This window comes from Ovis aries, chromosome 26, assembly GCF_016772045.2.
Source record: "Ovis aries strain OAR_USU_Benz2616 breed Rambouillet chromosome 26, ARS-UI_Ramb_v3.0, whole genome shotgun sequence".
Lineage (NCBI taxonomy): Eukaryota > Metazoa > Chordata > Mammalia > Artiodactyla > Bovidae > Ovis > Ovis aries.
Genome location: NC_056079.1, coordinates 14789234 through 14807499, shown reverse-complemented (window position 1 = coordinate 14807499; position 18266 = coordinate 14789234). Strand labels below are relative to the sequence as shown.

At 46.9% G+C, this 18266-nt stretch overlaps 1 protein-coding gene and 1 long non-coding RNA gene across 6 annotated transcripts in view; one reads left to right on the top strand and one right to left on the bottom strand.

Annotated features, from left to right (window-relative positions):
* The window catches only part of SNX25 (sorting nexin 25), a 97926-nt gene that overhangs the window by 1826 nt on the left and 77834 nt on the right, over positions 1-18266 (bottom strand). For 2 of the 5 annotated variants that reach the window (XM_060407059.1, XM_027962727.2), the window contains exons 12-16: positions 15167-15307; positions 13626-13739; positions 8604-8768; positions 6790-6907; positions 2878-2944 (exon numbers count right to left, since the gene is read on the bottom strand). In XM_060407059.1, the coding sequence (XP_060263042.1) occupies positions 2878-2944; positions 6790-6907; positions 8604-8768; positions 13626-13739; positions 15167-15307 (605 nt within the window). Of the gene's footprint in view, positions 1-9; positions 2360-2877; positions 2945-6789; positions 6908-8603; positions 8769-13625; positions 13740-15166; positions 15308-18266 lie in introns of those variants that run through there. The other 3 variants (XM_060407058.1, XM_027962729.2, XM_027962728.2) reach the window with 3 other exon arrangements.
* LOC132658702 (uncharacterized) lies at positions 9308-14543 on the top strand. The gene is made up of 3 exons (XR_009598642.1): positions 9308-9464; positions 9857-10715; positions 13862-14543. It is a non-coding gene; the product is annotated as an uncharacterized LOC132658702 (long non-coding RNA).

The window sequence follows — 18266 nt, the reverse complement described above, 5'->3', positions numbered from 1 at the left end:
TAAGAGAAAAATATGTCTCGGATGAGGTTTTTAAAAATTGTATTCTCTGTTTCTCAAAAGGCATTTATCAGTGGGTAGGTTAAGATACAGTGTGATCTTGGCGTTTGATGAATAAACTAGGAATTGGATTTTTAAACACTGACTCTGAAAGTTATTTTTCCTTTTGGTCGTTCATTCCTGCAGCTCACACTTCCACCATTACTGACTTCTCTAAATGTTTGCCACACGGTGTCTTTCAATTTTGAAAGGCAAGAACTGAGAGGGGATGGATTCATTTGAAGCTGGCAACTACTCTAACTGTGCACGGTACTTAACATACTAATTTCTCCATAAAGTGTTGCAAACTGAAAACATCCAACCATGTAAAGACAGCGAAAAATGGCCTGAAGACCTTCCTGATCTCTGGCAATCCCGGGGAGAAGCAAGCTTTTTCACGAGTCGTCCCTTGGGGCTGCTGTGGCAGGGGGTGCTGGGCGGAGTTCTCCAACCTGGGAAGCATCTCACAGGCTCACGAGGCAAAGAGGGGAGAAGATACCCCTTTCCCCACAAAAAGGAGCATTCTGAGAGGATACACTGCCGTCCAGCCACTCCAACCTCCCACAGGAATAAAGACCGACAGACCCTGACCCGCAGAGTTATAAGTAAGTGGCTTTCTCCCCGGTCACTCAGGTCTTCCATAAAGCCAACTTCAGCAGTCCAGTTCCAACCACCCACGGGATCACTGCTGTCAAGAGACCAGCAGAGCTCACAGGGGAGCTGAGGGCAGAGCTCACAGGGGAGCTGAGCTACAGTCCTGAGGGCGGAGGGAGGTCTCTACAGGAAAGGGGAGCAGAATCACCTTCGACTCTTAGCACCAGGAAGGCCTGAGACTTCAAACTTAATTCACAAATAATAAATCAAACAGCCCTTTAAGAATATGACATCCCAACCAGATTTTTAAAGGGCTGATGTCTGGTTTTTAGGAACAGTATCTGCAATAGATGTTTCAAGCCCAGCACTGTGCACAGAGTAACCTAGTCACCAGTGAAGTCCACCATGAGTCAGAACCATGGTAATCCTGTAACTGCATGTCTCCTAAGACACTTCCCAATGCTGCTTAGACTAAATAAAATAACTTTATTTATTCAGTGGGACTTCTGCTTCAGGAGAGAACCTGCTGACCTGCCTAATAAAATCCACATCACTAACAGTCTGTCTTGCCTGGAGTCTTTGGGTTACTCACTGGCACTGCATGAAAAAATGAAGAAGGAAAATTTCAATTCGCAACTTAGAATTAGGTGAGTGGCTTTTACCAAAGGCCATCTCCTACATATGTTCTATCAATTCAAGTCCGACTTTGTATTAGCCAAAACTGTAGGAAGCTTCTGAAGCCATTCTGGCATGTGAATGACAGTCAGTACCAGGCAGGAGGCACGTGGAGCTGCTGCTGAACTTCATGGTGTGGCATCGTCTGCCTGAGGCAGAAGAGCAGAGGGCGAGGTGCTCCGCCACCTCTCTACCCGAGGACAAGCCCCCGCCAGCAGCCTGGAGATGCCTACCCGGTGCCCCTCCCCTGGCCAGGAAAACCACTGAAAACATGTTCACCACTTTCAACCCGCAGCTGCTCATCTTAGCAGTAAGAGCCAACGTCATAAATCGGAGCAAGGAACATACACATGACTTTCTGAAACTGGAAAAGAACTGTGCAAGTCTGGAGTTCTGAGAAAAATGGGGCCATTCTGAAAACTTTATCCAAGGCCTGTCAGTACTAAGGTTAAGAGGTTTTCATCAGACTGAAACTGTAAGTTAAACAGGGCATTTTTCTGTTTAAAACAAAAGCCCACGATACTAAGTCAACCAAACAAGTCACTAACACCATTAAAAAAAAATCTTAAACAGAAGTAAATTTTGAAATATACTCTATTTGCAAATGAATCAAAATATAAAATGTTCTTTATTATGTTTCCCACAAAATTTATAAGATTTGTGTAATAAAACTATCACTTTAGCCTTGTACATACATTTGACAACTAAACCTTTCACTTTGAAAAATATCTGATAATCATCTTAAAACGTATTTTGCTGTTAAATTGATTTTCCCTTCAATTTTAGCATTTGAGTCTCAGTTTTTCTTGTGTGGGGAAGTCATGTTGCTGACAGTCTTGAAGAGTGCTGGGTATAGAGTATACAGAACCTTTATGTATATGGATAATGTGCTACAGTTTAGAATACACATATGGCTTATATAGCAGTGTAACAGGATATACACACCCCTTCGACGGGGGAGCCTGGTGGGCTGCTGTCTATGGGGTCACACAGAGTCGGACACGACTGAAGCGACTTAGCAGCAGCAGCAGCAGCATGGATACTCAGGTATCATCTAACAAGAGAATATACTATTTTAATGCCATCGCAACTCTAAAAAAAAATGTATGGTGTGCACACCCTTCAAATAAATACTGGACATGTGATGCTCATCCTACTTTCCTTTGGCTCAAGAGTCTAAGCCTTTAAACTGATCCCCATCATGTGACATAAAAATGTTGCACGCATGGTACTAAAACCAGTCATCAGGTCAACAGAGAACTTTATAGAACAGTCTTCTGACCCTCATCAGCCAGACAGCGGGAGTATGTGAGTCATCAGGGTCAACAGAGAACTTCACAGGACAGTCTTCCGACCCTCACCAGCCAGACAGCGGGAGCATGCACCAGCTTGTCATCTGGTGCACCGTGTGTTCTGGGGGAGAGATTCTTGCAGAAATTTGCTTCCCTCTCCAGTCTTAGAATCATATCAGAAATACAGAGAGAAACTAAGAGACCTTCATTTGTGGAGGCAATCTGACTGTTGAGGCAAAAGGTAGGGCATGAATTCAAATACTAACTTCATGCAACTTACTTGTTGATGGTTCTTCCAAAAGTGACCTGAACGAGAGCAATCAACGTTCTTCTCACCCATTTAAACACTGAAATACAAATCAGAGGGAAAGCATCACCACGGGCGATCACAGTCATGACGTCTTCACAGCAGCACAAAGCATAAATCTCACCATGTCATTCAACCTGAGTCCTGACACCAAGTCAGGGGCGATGAGCTCCAGGATTTGTGTCTAGGTTAGTAAACTTCTCTACCCAGGAGAATTCTAATAAGCTTTCATTTGCTGCTTAGCAACTGATGAAACCTACAGGTTTTTTGTTTGTTTGTTTGTTTTACAGCTTTTCAATGCCTAACAACAAATGAGCTAGCAAGTGGAACTAAAAACTTCATGAGTCCTTGGGCTGCTGATATCTTGTTTCCAACTAGTGGACGGTGCAAACCCAGACAGAAGATTTCTGTCTGGCTTCTTAAAGCCAATGTTCTAACAGTGCTGTGAATGAGAAGCATCTGTAGTCAAATGTTGATAAATATTTTGAAATATTAATGAACTGCTGGGTCTAACTGCTCCCTTTGAATACTGCTGTGTAGACCAAGGGCTTTATATATGTGGGGGAAGAAAGGGGAACTGGGAAGACCCAGGATCCCGAGTGAGCCATGGACCCGGCGCAGCTGCGCCACTGCCTGGAGCAGGCGGCCGCCATCCCCTCCTCCCAGCCTCCGGCGCCTCACCTGGGAAAGGGCAGTGTTAACACAGACTTTTTTTTTTTTTTTTGCTCAAAGAGTCACATCAATATTTCGTGTCAGAGTTTTGTGAAGGGTCCTTCCTACAGACCTAAACTCTTACCTATTAGCATTAGATTAGGAGACACATTGCTTTAAGTGTAGAATATGAATATAAACCAAAAGAAGGCAAGGAAATGCTGTGAGGATATTTTTGATCTGCAAATTAGAATCAAACCCAAATATTCCCTTTATATATTCACCTCTGTGCACTGAAATGTTTAGCTCCTGACACACGGCTTGGCTATGATGGAGCCAGGAGTTCAGGTCTCCAGCACCAGTAAGAAAAAAAAGGAGTAAATTCACAAACACCTCTGTACAAATATCAACAGCAGTTAACACAGACTTGGAACTAGGCTTGAAAACATTCTCAAGTCATTTCTAACTTTTAAAATGTGTCCAGGTGCAGTAGTGTCAATCCTTCAAGCAAGAGTCCTGTCCTGGAATCAGAACCATGCCTCAGAAGTGCCCTTCATGTTTGATGGAATTCAGAGCACCTGGGAGGCATATGTCTGTTGGGGAGGATCACTGCTGTGCACCTTCTAGGGCAGCAGAGAGGTGGCCACACCCAGAGAGGGTCTAGGACACGAGCAGCTCCAGGAAGAATGCCTGACACCCGAGTGCCTGGTCATAAATGTTTAGAACAGCTGTATTTCTGGTCCCTTTTCATAAACTGAACTAGAGCTCTGCTACAAATTCTCTCCTGCTACCAATTCCCTTGACTCTGGTGTGTTTTCCTAACCTTCTCTAGTCCCCCAACACACACACACAAACCCATTATTCCTTCCAAGGACTCATCCCTTTAAAGCCGCAAGGCAGCTGCAACAACACTAGGACTTAGCTGATGGCAAACAAATCACATCTCATTATCGATGATGTTCTATTTATTGCCCTCTGAAATGTCACTAGCAAAAGCAAACATTCTTCTGAGCAGGAATGAGGAGGAAGTGCACGCTGCAGAGACAGGACTTGGGGCCCGACTCCTGGCCTGACTGCCTCTGACACGTCCTCCTCTCTCTCAGTCTCCCTGTGGCAGAGAGAACACACTGACCAAAGGTGAAGACGGTGCTTTCTCACTGTTACCAGCTCTGGAGGAGTCATGGTTTAACAGACCAGATTTCACTGAGAAAGAGTCAGACTCTCGGTGGGTGGAGGAGAGGTTTTTTCTGCCTATACAAACATTAGCAAACATCTCAAAGTGTCTAAAATACAGACCAGGTATAGCTTTTCATCTGAAAGGATCCTTCAGACTTAGACAATACTCCATCGTGTGGATAGTTCTTAATTTAACTACCACCTGTTTCTGAAGTTTGACTTAGTTCCAAATTTTTATTAAAATTATGCTCAAATGAACATCCTTATATATAAACCTCTGCCTAGAGTTTAGAATTTAATTGTGTCTGTTGCTCAATGTGAATTACATTTTGGGAACCCTGATAGTGTAAATATAACTTATAAAGGTAAATATAAACCCTTATAGTGAAGGAAGATTGTATCTCTGAGATGTTTTTGTTTCCCTTAGGGAGTTATCGCTAAAACCTAAGTTCCTAAAGTGTTTGCTGATTATTTTAGATTTGGTTTAGAGGAAGAAAGAAACCACTGAGCTGCTCTAGTGGCTCAGTCAGTAGAGAATCTGCCTGCTGTACAGGAGATCCAGGTTTGATCCCTGGGTCAGGAAGATCCCCTGGAGAAGGGCATGACAGTCCACTCTAGTATTCTTGCCTGGAGAATTCATGGACAGAGGAACCTGGTGGGCTATATAGTCCATGGGGTCCCAAAGGGTCAGACACAACTGAGTGACTAACACACACAGTAGAGAAAGAAAAACTTAAATGACCAAAGCAAGCCCAGCACCAAAAATTTTCTTGCCTATTCATTTATCTACCCAAGCATTTTCTTAATCACCTACTATGGATCACGGATGAGGCATTATAACAGACACCGAGGATTAAAAGACAAAAAAGATGTGCTCAAGCTTATAACAGCCCTTGAAAGTTTCTTCATCTGCACAGAATTCTTTAAGTGGCATGTTAAGGGGTATATAAGTAAGAAGCTACACACAGCCTAGGACCAACTCTCAGCACTCTTTGCCCCAAGGGAAGAAATGCTCATCCAAGGGGACAGAGGCCAGGACACTCTCAGGGCAACACATACTGGCTAGTGGCATGACTGTGCCTTGTGAAACCTGGCTCCCCCCATGTGCTTCCTCTTCTAGGCACTCAGGTGTGCCTTTAGGCACCTGCTGCATCTCTAGCTAGTACCTGAGGCTCCGGGTGTGCCTGAGTATGCTGGCCTCATGACTCAGAGCTGGGGGCTGTGCAAGGTGAGCGTGGGCAGAGGGTCCCACTCAGGAATCGAGACAAGAGCCGAGCAGTGCAGTCTGACCTTTGACCCAGTGCTGCTCTGGGACAGAGGCACCCGTGCAGGTCTGAGCAGAACAGTCTCCTGATCCTCTCGATGGGGGCCGTCAGGGGAGGAGTTCTCAACATGGCACTGCTGTCACTAGGGTCAGGAGAACCCTGTGTGGTGGGGCTGCCCAGGGCGCTGGGGGTGTACATGCAGCAGCCCTGGCCTCCACCCAGAAGATGCCTGAGGCGCCACCCCACAGGCTGTGACAGCCACGAATGTCTCCAGACATGCCCAGTGTCCCCAGGGACAGAAGTCCCCCACGCCTCTGTGGATGACCACTGCTCTGGGGCAGAGAGGTGGCTGAAAGCACCGTTGGCCACCGTGCATCCCTGGCCACATACCTTCAACAAGTGGCTCTTCCCCTGCTGCGCAAAATCAATTTTTGTATACCTTTTGGCGATAAAGTCATGAGGCTGTGCTAAGTCCCATGAAAAGAAATTCAAAGCATTCCAGCTTTGAATTCAATTCTTTCTATATTCAAATTCTATTTCTTTCAAATTCAAAGCTTTCTATATTCAGAGGAACAGCGGGCAGGGTAAATCAGGACCCTGCATTCCAGGAGCACAGAGATGATACCTGTCCTAAGAGTCGACCTTGGTGTCTGGCTGGCCTGTGAAAGTATCTGCTGGATGGATATAGATACAAGTCTGCTTCAGGAACAAAGGGATGTTAAATATACGTGTGTCCATGTGTGTATAGCCACCCAACCTGAAAACACGACTGAATCGTAACAAAGAGGCTTACTTCCTCGAAGCTCAAAAATCTCCCCAATCAACATGAAACAGGGTTCAGCCAAGGCATCCTTCCTTCCATCCGCATCATCACCATAATCTGATAGGTCACTGTCCTCCTCTGCCTCCTCCTGGGGGAACAGAAAAGTCACAGAAAGCAGGTCACTCACCCAAGACAGATGCAGGCACCATCCCTCTTGCAGTGTCAGTTCTGAATGACGTCAAGGTTCAGCCTCACACGGTCCTTCCACTTCCCTACATGCAGAACTCTAGGCCTTTTCCAGAAAGGTCAAAGTGTATCTAACCCCAGGGAAAACCTTGATCCCAAGGCCTTACTCAAGCTCTGAAACAATTCTGAAAAGCCTCTGTCACTGCATTAATGAGGAGTGAATTCGCAGGTGACAAAATAGCTGTCTAACCATTCGGGGTTTTAAAAGGCTTTTCAGCTTAAGTGATTTTAAATTCACTGTGTTTTACAGGCATGTATCATTTAAAGTAATTTATTTTTAAGGCTCTGAATCAAGCTGTTATTCTGTATTTCAGCTGGTCTCATTTCCTGATCTCCATATCAGCAATCTTCAGTTGAAAACTCATTATATGCCAGGCACCAGGCCAGTGCAAACGAGTATGAGGCGGCTCTGGACTTTGAGAGGCCCTGAGCTCTGTGCGGGGGTGACCAGGAGACACGTGGCTGTTTCTGTAGCGGGGTACAGAGCGGAGGCAGGGGTGCAGACGTCAGCCAGAAGATGACAGCCGAGGAAGTCCACTCTGCTGTCTGCAGAGGGAGCAGCTGGCACTGTGGACCAGGGCTTCGGGGTTGGATAGCAGAGGAGCGGCCGGGAAGTCGCAGAGCAGGAGTCCTCCCACCACCAGAGGCTGCGGAGAGCAGGGAGGAGCCACAGACCAAGGAGGCCTCCCCTTCAGAGGGCAGATTTCTGTAGTAACTGGGCCACAGGGTACATGACAAGAGGTTCAGGGATAAACAGGTGGCAGAGGTGAGGGGGAAAGTCAGGCCAGACACAGCACGTATGGCCGGGAAGGAGAGAGACAGGGAGCTGCTCAGGAGGGAGGGGCACGGGATCCTGTGGGCTCTGCTCCAGCTCCCAATGCAGCGGACGCTCCTTCTGCGGTCACTGCCTTCTGTCCGAACTCATTAAACCAATTCCGGTGCAGAGGCAGAGGGGTCTCTCATTGAACTACAGAGATGGCAGATTTCAGAGACGGGCTCGCGTGATTTGCTGGAGAGCCAGGTGAGGGCCACAGCCCAAGTAAGGAGCCCGCAGGAGGGAAGCCTGAAGCCCGGTTATGAGATCGCCCATGTCCGCTGTCTCCCCCTATTCACTCCTTCAACCCACTAACATCACTGCCAGGTTCATCTTGCTTCACAACACGCCATGGCTTTCCATCCCCTGAGAATAAAGCTTGAACCCCACAGCCTGGCACAGCCTTGCCCCTCCTTCTACCCTCTGCCTCATCAGCCCCCTTCCTGGAGCCGTCCCCCAGTCCAAGACCTGCTGGTTGTCCCCTCATACAGCCTTGTCTCCTGAACCTCATTATCAGCTCCAACTCCTCCATAGTGAAGGTCCCCATCCCAGGGAATGGCCAGGTGGCCTTCCATAGAGGGGCTCCCTCAGAACTTCTGCCGCATTCCACCTACCTACCTGCTTACCCATCCTGTCCCCCAATACGACTGCAATGGTAACTCAAGGGGGTTGCTTTCTCCCCACGTGCAGCAGGCCTGCCACAAACACCTGCTACTTCACACAGCCTGCAAGAAGGTGTTTGCTTAAATACGTTTCAAAGACATACAAGCTTTAGACAGCTCACCTCCTGATGGGAAAAGAAGTCTCGAGGGAGTCTTTCCAAAAATGAGGCTAATGAAAAACTGGCTTTTTTCCCCTGCACGTCAATAACCTTGAGGTAGTCAGGAGAAGGGCTCAAAAAGGCATAAAGTGCTTCACTCTGACACAGTCTTTCATCCGAAAGCAGATTCTGTGGGAGAAAGAGGATTAATTCTTCCTGCATGGTAGGAACACGTCCGTGCACTAGGAACCCCCGACATCAAGATGAAGAGCTGCCTGTCTCAGGAAGTGTACTTCCCTCGCGATTCTGAACCTAAAGCCATTATCCTTTCCCCCGGAAAGAAAATGCATTAGCCCAATTCTCACTGAATCTCAATGGCAAGCAACTCTGGGTAGGTTGACTGGAACTCCCTGACCATTCTGCTGGTGGGAGATGCTGGCCCACAAGAGAACTCACAGCTTGGGGCAACAGAAAAGTCTCGCTTTGCAAACCGCCTGCAGATCCAGGGGCCACCACCTTTCAAAGTCAACTTAACTGTCGCTTGTCTGTGTTGGAACAAGGTACGTATTCGCACAGCACACCAGGATCTCACTCAATCACTGTTTCATGGCTACCTGTGGACTTTGCACATAAGCTGAGCAAAGAGCTCTGTGCTGCCACAAGGTGGTAACTGCCTGCCAGGCGGCAGCTTTCTGTCCCTGGGCTGCCACATTCCCCAGGTGGTGCGTGCTTACATGATTATGTAACTTTTTATTGGCCCCTAAAGTGGAAATTTCCTTCAAGTTCTCTACGTGTTTGTCTGGCCTTAGGAGAGAGGAAAGGAGGACATCGTCAGGTTCATTTCTGTGCTAAGCAGGTGCTCCTGGTTGCGGGATCAACAAACCAGTAAGAAATCCTGTCCCATGGATGGGGTGACCCCCTGGGGGATGGAACTCGGGTTCTAAGGGCAGAACCCTCTCTGCTGGGAGAGAAGAGAGAAGCTGCCCCATGAGATTTGCGTTATCTTTGTTCAGATGCAAGCTGACATCTGATAAACCCTATGACCCTCCCTAGAAAAGCCCCTCTGAGAATGCCTAATACTGCCACACTGGGGACTGGGGTCCTGGGGCACCCTGCCCCCGGCCCCCCACATTCCAGCGGTGGTCAGCTCCCTGTGTCCTGCAGAAGACTGGCCTGAGGCTGCAGGTTCTGCCTCAGGCGTGGGAAGGAGACTGCGGGCACGGGCCGCTGGACTCACTACTGCCTTCCCGGCCCCTGAGCATTTATTCCTTTCACAGAGCCTTAAATGCTCAGCGGTACGTGAGCGTGGATGAGCAGGAGTAAGGTATTCTCCTTCCACCCTGATTTCCTGGCTAATCTACACTCTGACACTCTTTCATAAAGTCATGGAACGGGTAACTAGTGGTAAGCCTCAAATAATACAACAGTCATAAACGTGGAAATGATTCAGGACGCGTCAAATGTTTGGACTGAGTTATATTCTATTATGAAGTTAAATAAACAAATTAATTATGTATGAAAAGTTAGACATGTTCTCAAAGACTATGTCCATGGGGGAAGGTATAATTGGGATTTTATCACATTTTAATGCTGAGAACAGAATTCCAGTCCCAATCCTTCCCCTCGAGGGCTCAGAGCATGTCGTTGCATGTGGCGGAGAGTGGAGGAGGGCTGTGGATAGGAGGGGACAAGTGTACAAGGCATTCTGGGAAGAGCAGATAGCAGGGTCACCCCCAGAAGCAGCTGCAGCATAGTCGGGGGAACGGCTGGAGTAGTGTGTGAGGAACAATCAGCTAGATTACTAAATATCTGTTATTAGTTTGCCTCGACAGAGACCCATATATAAATATTCACATGAACACACACTCAGTGGAAATCCTCTTTTCTAGAAGGTCCTGTGGACCTAATAATATCTGCCTTTCAGACTAAACCTTTTGCATTTTGCTTTTCCCATTTATGGGATGACATTATGAAACTTCAGTCGGCTGTGTAACCTACCTAAATATATCAAACAGTGAGCACTTTCAAATAAAGTCTTTGAGGAAACGAAAAACAGTTTAAACAGTTACTTCCTGACTTACAGTCCTCCTGATCGGAAGACAAGCTGCTCCTTGGGAAGCTGTTGGACCTGTTCAGGTAGGTGGTACCGCCCCCAGCCTCACCCGCGCCACCTAGTGGCAGCGCAGAGCACATGCTCCTCTTGGCACCAGGGCAGGAACCACGACCCTATTTCCATCACCAGCAACCCAAGTGGGGCAAGCCTGGCCCCTCTCCACATCCCCAGAAGTGCAAGGGTGCCCTGGTCTCTGAAGTACAGCTGGAAAGGCGGCTGAAAGGCTGGCAGCACCGAACAACCCTCCCTTCCCAGAGACCCTCCCTCCCCCAACAGCAGAGGCTGCAAGGAAATGCAAGTGTCAGCTGGAGGGTCCCAGAGCCACACACGAAGGACTTCACAACCTGGAACTGTGAATAATGCAGATTCGTTTCACAAACAAGACCTTAAATTTGTCTGAATGATTTAATCAGGTACGATGCTTGAGTGGGTTTAGTATTTCGGAGGAGGCTGGTAGGCTGCAGTCCATGGGGCCACTAAGAGCAACTTCACTTTCACTTTTCACTTTCATGCACTGGAGAAGGAAATGACAACCCACTCCAGTGTTCTCTCCTGGAGAATCCCAGGGACGGGGGAGCCTGGTGGGCTGCCGTCTATGGGGTCGCACAGAGTTGGACACGACTGAAGTGACTTACCAGCAGCAGCAGCACATTCTGAATCAGCAACAAGATAGTAATATTTCTGTAAGACCACTTAAACATAAATGATTCTCTATCCCACTTCTGCCATAATTAAACTCGGAAAGTTTTTCAAAGCTGCAACTATTTTATTTCCTGATGGACACACGCACACACACAAATTTATATATTTATAACAACACATACATGTATCTTTAGAGAGAAATGAATATATGAGAGAAAAGCAGAAACTGACTGGCACCTGTAAGGGAACTCTAGCTAAAATTCACCTAATTTAACTATGATCCGTACACCTGATTCAACTGAATATATTTTAATATAGCCTCTGCTGAGAGATGTTGCGCTGCAACATCTGTGAAGTCCCAGGACTTCCAGCTACTTCTTCATTGGCAAACAGTGTTTTATGAGGCAAAGGTTCATGCCCCCTGCCCCTGAGAACTAGGACTCGGGGGCCCACGGTGTGAGTGACTTAATTATAGTCTGAAGACAGAGGCCCCAGCTAAGGAAAAAATAAATAGTGGTTGCTACTGGAGACAGCATAGCTTTGTCCGGTCTTATTCTCTAAACATAGACTGAAGGAAAACAAGTGTTTAAGGAAATCAGGAGACTATCTTTAGGACCATACAGTAGGCAAAGAGCTCAAAAAGCATTAAGCACAAAAAAGGAAAAAAAAAAAAAAAGGATAGATTGGACTAAAATTGAGAATTATGCTCATTAAAAGAACTCATTAAGAGACTGAAAAGGCGACCCACAGAAAGAGAGAAGAAATCCACAGCACAGGCTTACACAAGAGACTTACATCCAAACCACACACCCAACTCCTGCAAAGCGATATGGAGAAGACAGGTGACACGACAGAAAACCAGACACAATTTTAACTTCACAAAAGAAAACGGTCCAGTGTGGAGCGACCAGAACCCTGCATGCTGCTGATGAGAGTGTACAAACTGCTTTGACTACTGAGGAGAAAGGAAAACCCCCAATCTCCAGGGAACCCCCCAGCAGATATTCACCAAAGACCAGCAGTGGCAGCTTCAGCTTCGCTCCCCTGCACAGCCTCTGGCTGCAAACTCTCTGAACGCCCATCAGCAAAAGGACGAATGAAAACAAGAAGGAAAAGGAAATCAAAGATGGTCTGCAATGAAGAAGTTCGGGACCACCACCCTGAGTGAAAGGAGTCACACAGAAGCGGGTCTACAACCTTCATTCATGTGCAGTTCAAAACCTGCTATAACCACGCGGTTGGGAGTCACGACTCTGGTCCCCTGTGGTGATGCTGGTGGGACAGAAGACACCCTGTTTCTGGGACTGGATGCTAGTTACAAGGTTGTGTCCAGCTACAAAACTGGAGAAAGCCTTACATATGGTATCGGCATATTCTCTATCTATACATCAGGTCCCATCACTTCATGACAAACAGATGGGAAAAAAGTGGAAACAGTGACAGATTTTATTTTCCTGGGCTCCAAAACCACTGCAGATGGTGACCTGCAGCCATGAAATTAAGGACACTTGCTTAATTTAAGGATACATTAAGCAAGGACACTTGCTCCTTGGAAGAAAAGCTGTAACAAACTTAGCGTATTAAAAAGCAGAGGTATCACTTTGCCAACAAAGGTCCATAGAACCAAAAGCTACGGTTTTTCCAGAAGTCATGTATAGATGTGAGAGCTGTAAAGAAGGCAGAGCACCGCCAAAGAATTGCTGCTTTCAAATTGTGCTAGAGAAGACACTTGAGAGTCCCTTGGACTGCAGGGAGATCAAACCAGAAAATCCTAAAGGAAATCAACCTGAATATTCATTGGAAGGACTGATGCTGAAGCTCCAATACTTTAGCCACCTGATGTGAAGAGCTGATTCACTGGAAAAGACCCTGATGCTGATAAAGACTGAACGCAAAAGAATGGGACGACAGAGGATGACAGGGTTGGATGGCATCACTGACTCGATGGACATGAGTTTGGGTGGACTCTGGGAGATGAAGGACAGGGAAGCCTGGCGTGCTGCATGCAGTCCATGGAGTCACAAAGAGTTGGACAGGACTTAGCGACTGAACAACAACAACAATAGTTTAACTACAAACACACACACACACACACACACACACACACACAAATAATAAAAACAAAGAAGAAAAAAAACCCAAATACCCCAAACCCCAAACCAAAGGTATTTTGAGGATCTGGCATGATGTGTGAGAATAGAAGGTGAACAGGCCAACAATTAGAATGGAGTCAGTTTAACCCCAAGTTACTAATGTTTCCTTCCATATCCAAAAAGTTTTCAGTGGCTTACCTGTAAAAACTTATTTAATTGATTCTTTGACTTTTCCATAAACTTTTGATCTATAGATTTGAAAGGCAGCTTGCTAAGAGAAGGCAACTGGACTTTTTTTAAAGAAGGGAAACACTGTGAGAGAAAAGAAATAAATATTAGTTATTGCAAAATTACATTTAAATCTTTAAAAATTTACTTTAGATTTTTAATAAGAACAAACCAAGTAACTTCATCTTGTATTCATTTCCTCTGAGACTGAACACCTTGAAAACCTACCTGTTCTAACCAGGCTCAAAGAATATGGAGGAACAGGACACGTGACGAGAAAAGCTAAGACTCATCCCTAGACTGACAAGTGCCTGGAAGCTGGAAATCTTGGAGCCAGGCTGGGAAGATGGGTCTGCACACAGCACAGAGTTCTGGGTATGGACAACTGACTCACGGCAAGAGTTTTTCTCTTGGAATGTGTTTTGTTTACAACACATCTGTAAAACGTTATCACAGTTAACAAAAGTAGAGCATGGGAAGAACCAGCTTTACAGGGGCAAAGTGCAGAATGTAAATATATTAATAATAATAATAATGGATGTTAATAAATAATAACAACAGGCTTTTCTTTGTGGATTAAATCCTGTGTCCTGCCAGACACTGTACAAGAAGTCTGGTGTGTGTAACAGCTATGCGTGTGTTTAATTGCTCAGTCGTATCTGACTCTTCATGACTCCACAGATGGTAGCCCACCAGGCTCCTCTGTCCATACGATTTCCCAGGCAAGAATACTGGAGTGGGCTGCCATTTCCTCCTCCAGCGAATTGTTCCGACCCAGGGATGGAACCCAAGTCTCCTACACTGGCAGGTGGATTCGTTACCACTGAGTCACCAGGAAAGCCCACTCTGACTGTAATTACTACTAATAAAAACAAATAATGTTTGCTATGTGTAGCACATTCTTCTAAACGCTTTGTGCGTGGTTGCTCCTTTCATTCTCATGACAGCTCTGGGAGGCGGGTGAGAAGACACTGTTAGTATCTGTGCCCACTGATGAGGGCAGAGAGGCAGAAACAGACGGAGTGGCAGGGCCAGTCACAAGCTGGTGACCGGGGAAGCGAGGATCCAAACTGGAGGCAAACTCCGGCAACCTGGCCCCAGAGCCTGTGCCTTCCAACACCGCACTTCACAGACTCGACTCCTTTGTGTGATGCAATGCAATATGTTCTACCCTCTACTGCTGCGACCCCGAACAGATCCCTTTATCCTCTAACGAGTCACAACCAGCAGCTTTGAAACCACTGGCCAGAGATACCCTCAGCTGTCCTCCAGCTCTGGGGTTCTGTTGGATTCAACGGAAGTCAGACAGCGATCTGTGTATTCAAGGACTCCGACTAGACTAGATGGTTGACCTACAGGTAAATTTCCAGCCATCAGGCTGAAAATACCACTGTGCCAGTGTCAACAGCAAAGGGGAAAGAGGGACCAGTTTCCCTGTGTCATTAAAACAGAAATGGGCCGAGATCTCTTCTCGCTCAGTAATTCTAAGCCTGTGCCCCAAGCGTTCATACCTCACTAAGTCTCCGGTGTAAATTCTGAAACTCACTGAGCCTCCTGGGGACTGTCCAGTTCTTGGTTTCAACTCCTCCAACTTCCTGTAAGCTTACCGTTACAAAGTAACAGGGCATTTGCTCGCCGTTCTCTTCTGTGACCTTGGAGAAACGGATAAACGCAACAGCAAGAAAGAGCACGGTGAGCAGACAAGGCAGGCAGGATCCCCAGCACCCCTCCAGGCGCCCTCTCCCGGGCGTGCAGGTCCCGCATCGTCCCCAGGACTTGAAAAGGACGGGCTCTGCTCTGGCTTTAGGCTACCTCAGAGGGCACAGCCCACCTGAAACCGGGTCTATCCTAACCTCAGGGGCCCTTGCAGAAGCATAGGGATTTCTTTGGTGAGTAGAAAAAGAATCAGAGGAAGCACAAGAAGGATCTGACATGCGGTGCAGGCAGAAAGATGGACTGGGCCACGCAGACAGATCCGGAGTATCTCTAGGACCTGAGAACAATGCCAGGCTGATAGCAGGAGAACAGAGAACTCAGCCCCACTGGGAACCAGATTCTGCCAAGAACCTGAATGAACTTGGAGGTAGACTTCCCCCGGATTCTCCAGACAGGAACTTAGTCTGGCTAGCAATCTGACTTCAGCCTTACGATATAGCAAGCAGAGAACCCAATCACATAGCTGGACTCTCAACCTGCAGAATTGTGAGCTAAGAAATGGGTGGTGTTTTGAGCCATGAAATGCGAGAAAATTTGCTCCGCAGCAAAAGAAAACTAGCCCAGTGAACACAACATCCTAACTGCGTTTCCTTGAAAAAGCAAATTAACAGTAAGCAGACAGGTGTGAGAGAGCAAAACCTCTCTCAGAGAAGGATGGGAGGCTTCCCCAGTTTAACACAGGACTCCACACACCGTGGTTTCTGTTTTCATGAAATTTCATGTTGGGAGACATGATTTCCTCTACCTCCCAACTGAAGACAGCTCTTAGGCACTCACACACACACCCTGTCATAATTCAGAAAAGGCCACCATTGCTCCTAACGTAAATGGATAAGAGAAGAAACAAAAAGAAAATATGCTGAACTGAAGCTTGAATTAGCGTCATGAACCGAATTAGAGACAAAGAGTAAACAGAAGAGCAAAGCAAAGGGACGCCATTCTGCTGAGCACCAGCGGAGCCGCACCGGGCAGGAGGACCACCGTCCCTCATGGGAGGCAGGGGGTGGGGCACACACAGCCCACAGCTGTCCCGGGGGCACAGCTCGCGGAGCCTCGCCTGGCTCAGAAATCCAGAGGGGAACACCCCCCCCACCATTCCCACGGGGGCCTGCTTCGCGGATGCTGGGCGGTCAGACGACCCCTCTGTGTCCACTGCCGTTAACTTTCCAGGGACCAAGGTCACAGCAAGCTCCTGAGTAACAACTGATGACCAGGGCAAAGGGCCTTGTGAGGGTTTTTCCTCCTTCCCTCCCCTCCTCAGTATCTGCCTTTGGAAGACAATTATAAGCAACTGTGAAATGCCAGAGGCAGCTCTGGGCAAAGCTGAGGACGCAAGAGAATCGGTTTGTACCCCACCCCCAGGGGCTCCTCTTTCATACCTTTTGACACCACGTGCCCTGAGTGCCCCTTCCTAGACTTCTACACCAAAGGTGATTCCATCAGCAGTGAGCGTTTCTCACGGTGTTCCAGGCTCTGGGCAACCTCACCTGACCCGCTGTCCCCCTCCCCTCAACAAAGGCACCTGGCCTGCACCTTAATGGGAGGACAGTGAGCACCAAAGGCACACGGACGGCGCTGGGTAAGCGCTCACATGGCGTGGCTTTCAGGCCGGCACCTGGAGAACGTGCACGGTTTTGCTTCCTAAACAGGAAGTGAATTTCAGATTGTGAATTCTAAGCCTTTCCCCAAGAAAGAGTGTCAGGCCACTGATGATGGGAAAAGCAGGGATGGACACAGATAAGTTGGGCAGATGGGCCCTTGAAAATCTCAGGAGTTGAGTACTGGTCCAGACATATGAAACAATGATGGAGACCAACAGTCACACTGAGGATCAGTAGTGTGTGTGTGTGTGCCTGTGTGTCTGTGAGTATACGTGTATGTGGGCACAAGTGTGTGTGTATGTGTGTGTGTGTGTGTGTGTATGTGTGTGGGGGCACAAGTGTGTGTGTGTGTGAGTGACAGGGTGTGTGTGTGTGTGGGCACGTGTGTGTGTGTGTGTGTGTGAGATAATTGTAACCTCCTAATTTATACCTCCACCACCCTACACTTTCCCCTTTGGTAACAGTAAGTTTGATGCTTTTGAACTGTGGTGTTGGAGAAGACTCTTAGAGTCCCTTGGACTGCAAGAAGATCAAACCAGTTAATTCTAAAGGAAATCAGTCCTGAATATTCATTGGAAGGACTGATGCTGAAGCTGAAGCTCCGACACTTTGGCCACCTGATGAGAAGAACTGACTCACTGGAAAAGACCCTGATGCTGGGAAACATTGAGGGCAGGGGGAAAAGGTGATAACAGAGGATAATATGGCTGGATGGCATCACCGATTCGATGGACATGAGTCTGAGCAAGCTCTGGGAGTTGGTGATGGACAGGGAAGCCTGGCGTGCTGTGGTCCATGGGGTTGCAAAGAGTCGGACACAACTGAATGACTGAACTGAACTATAAGTTTGTTTTCGAAATCTGTGAGTCTGTTTCTGTTTTATAAATAAATTCATTTATATCATTTTTTAAACTCAGATTCCACGAGTGATATTATATGATATTGACTTTCTCTGCTTAGGGTGATAATCTCTAGGTAGGGTGGACCTGACTTTCTTCTCCAGGTGTCAACAGTTAGATGGAAAAGAAGTTTACACTAATGATATAAATGTATATAAGCATTTTTCCTTCAAATGAAATTATTTTTACATTCAAAAAAAGGGATATGGTATATTCTGAAAACTACTGTCCCATGTCCCTCAGAGAAGAGCAAAATATTTTCTAATTCAGAAGGAAATATTCATTTTTAAAGATCTTAGAGCTACTGATGTTTGAGCCACTGACATCAGCAGGATGGATCAATCAGAAATACACTAAAAAATTTTCATCTCCAAATTTCAAGTAGTGCTTCCCAT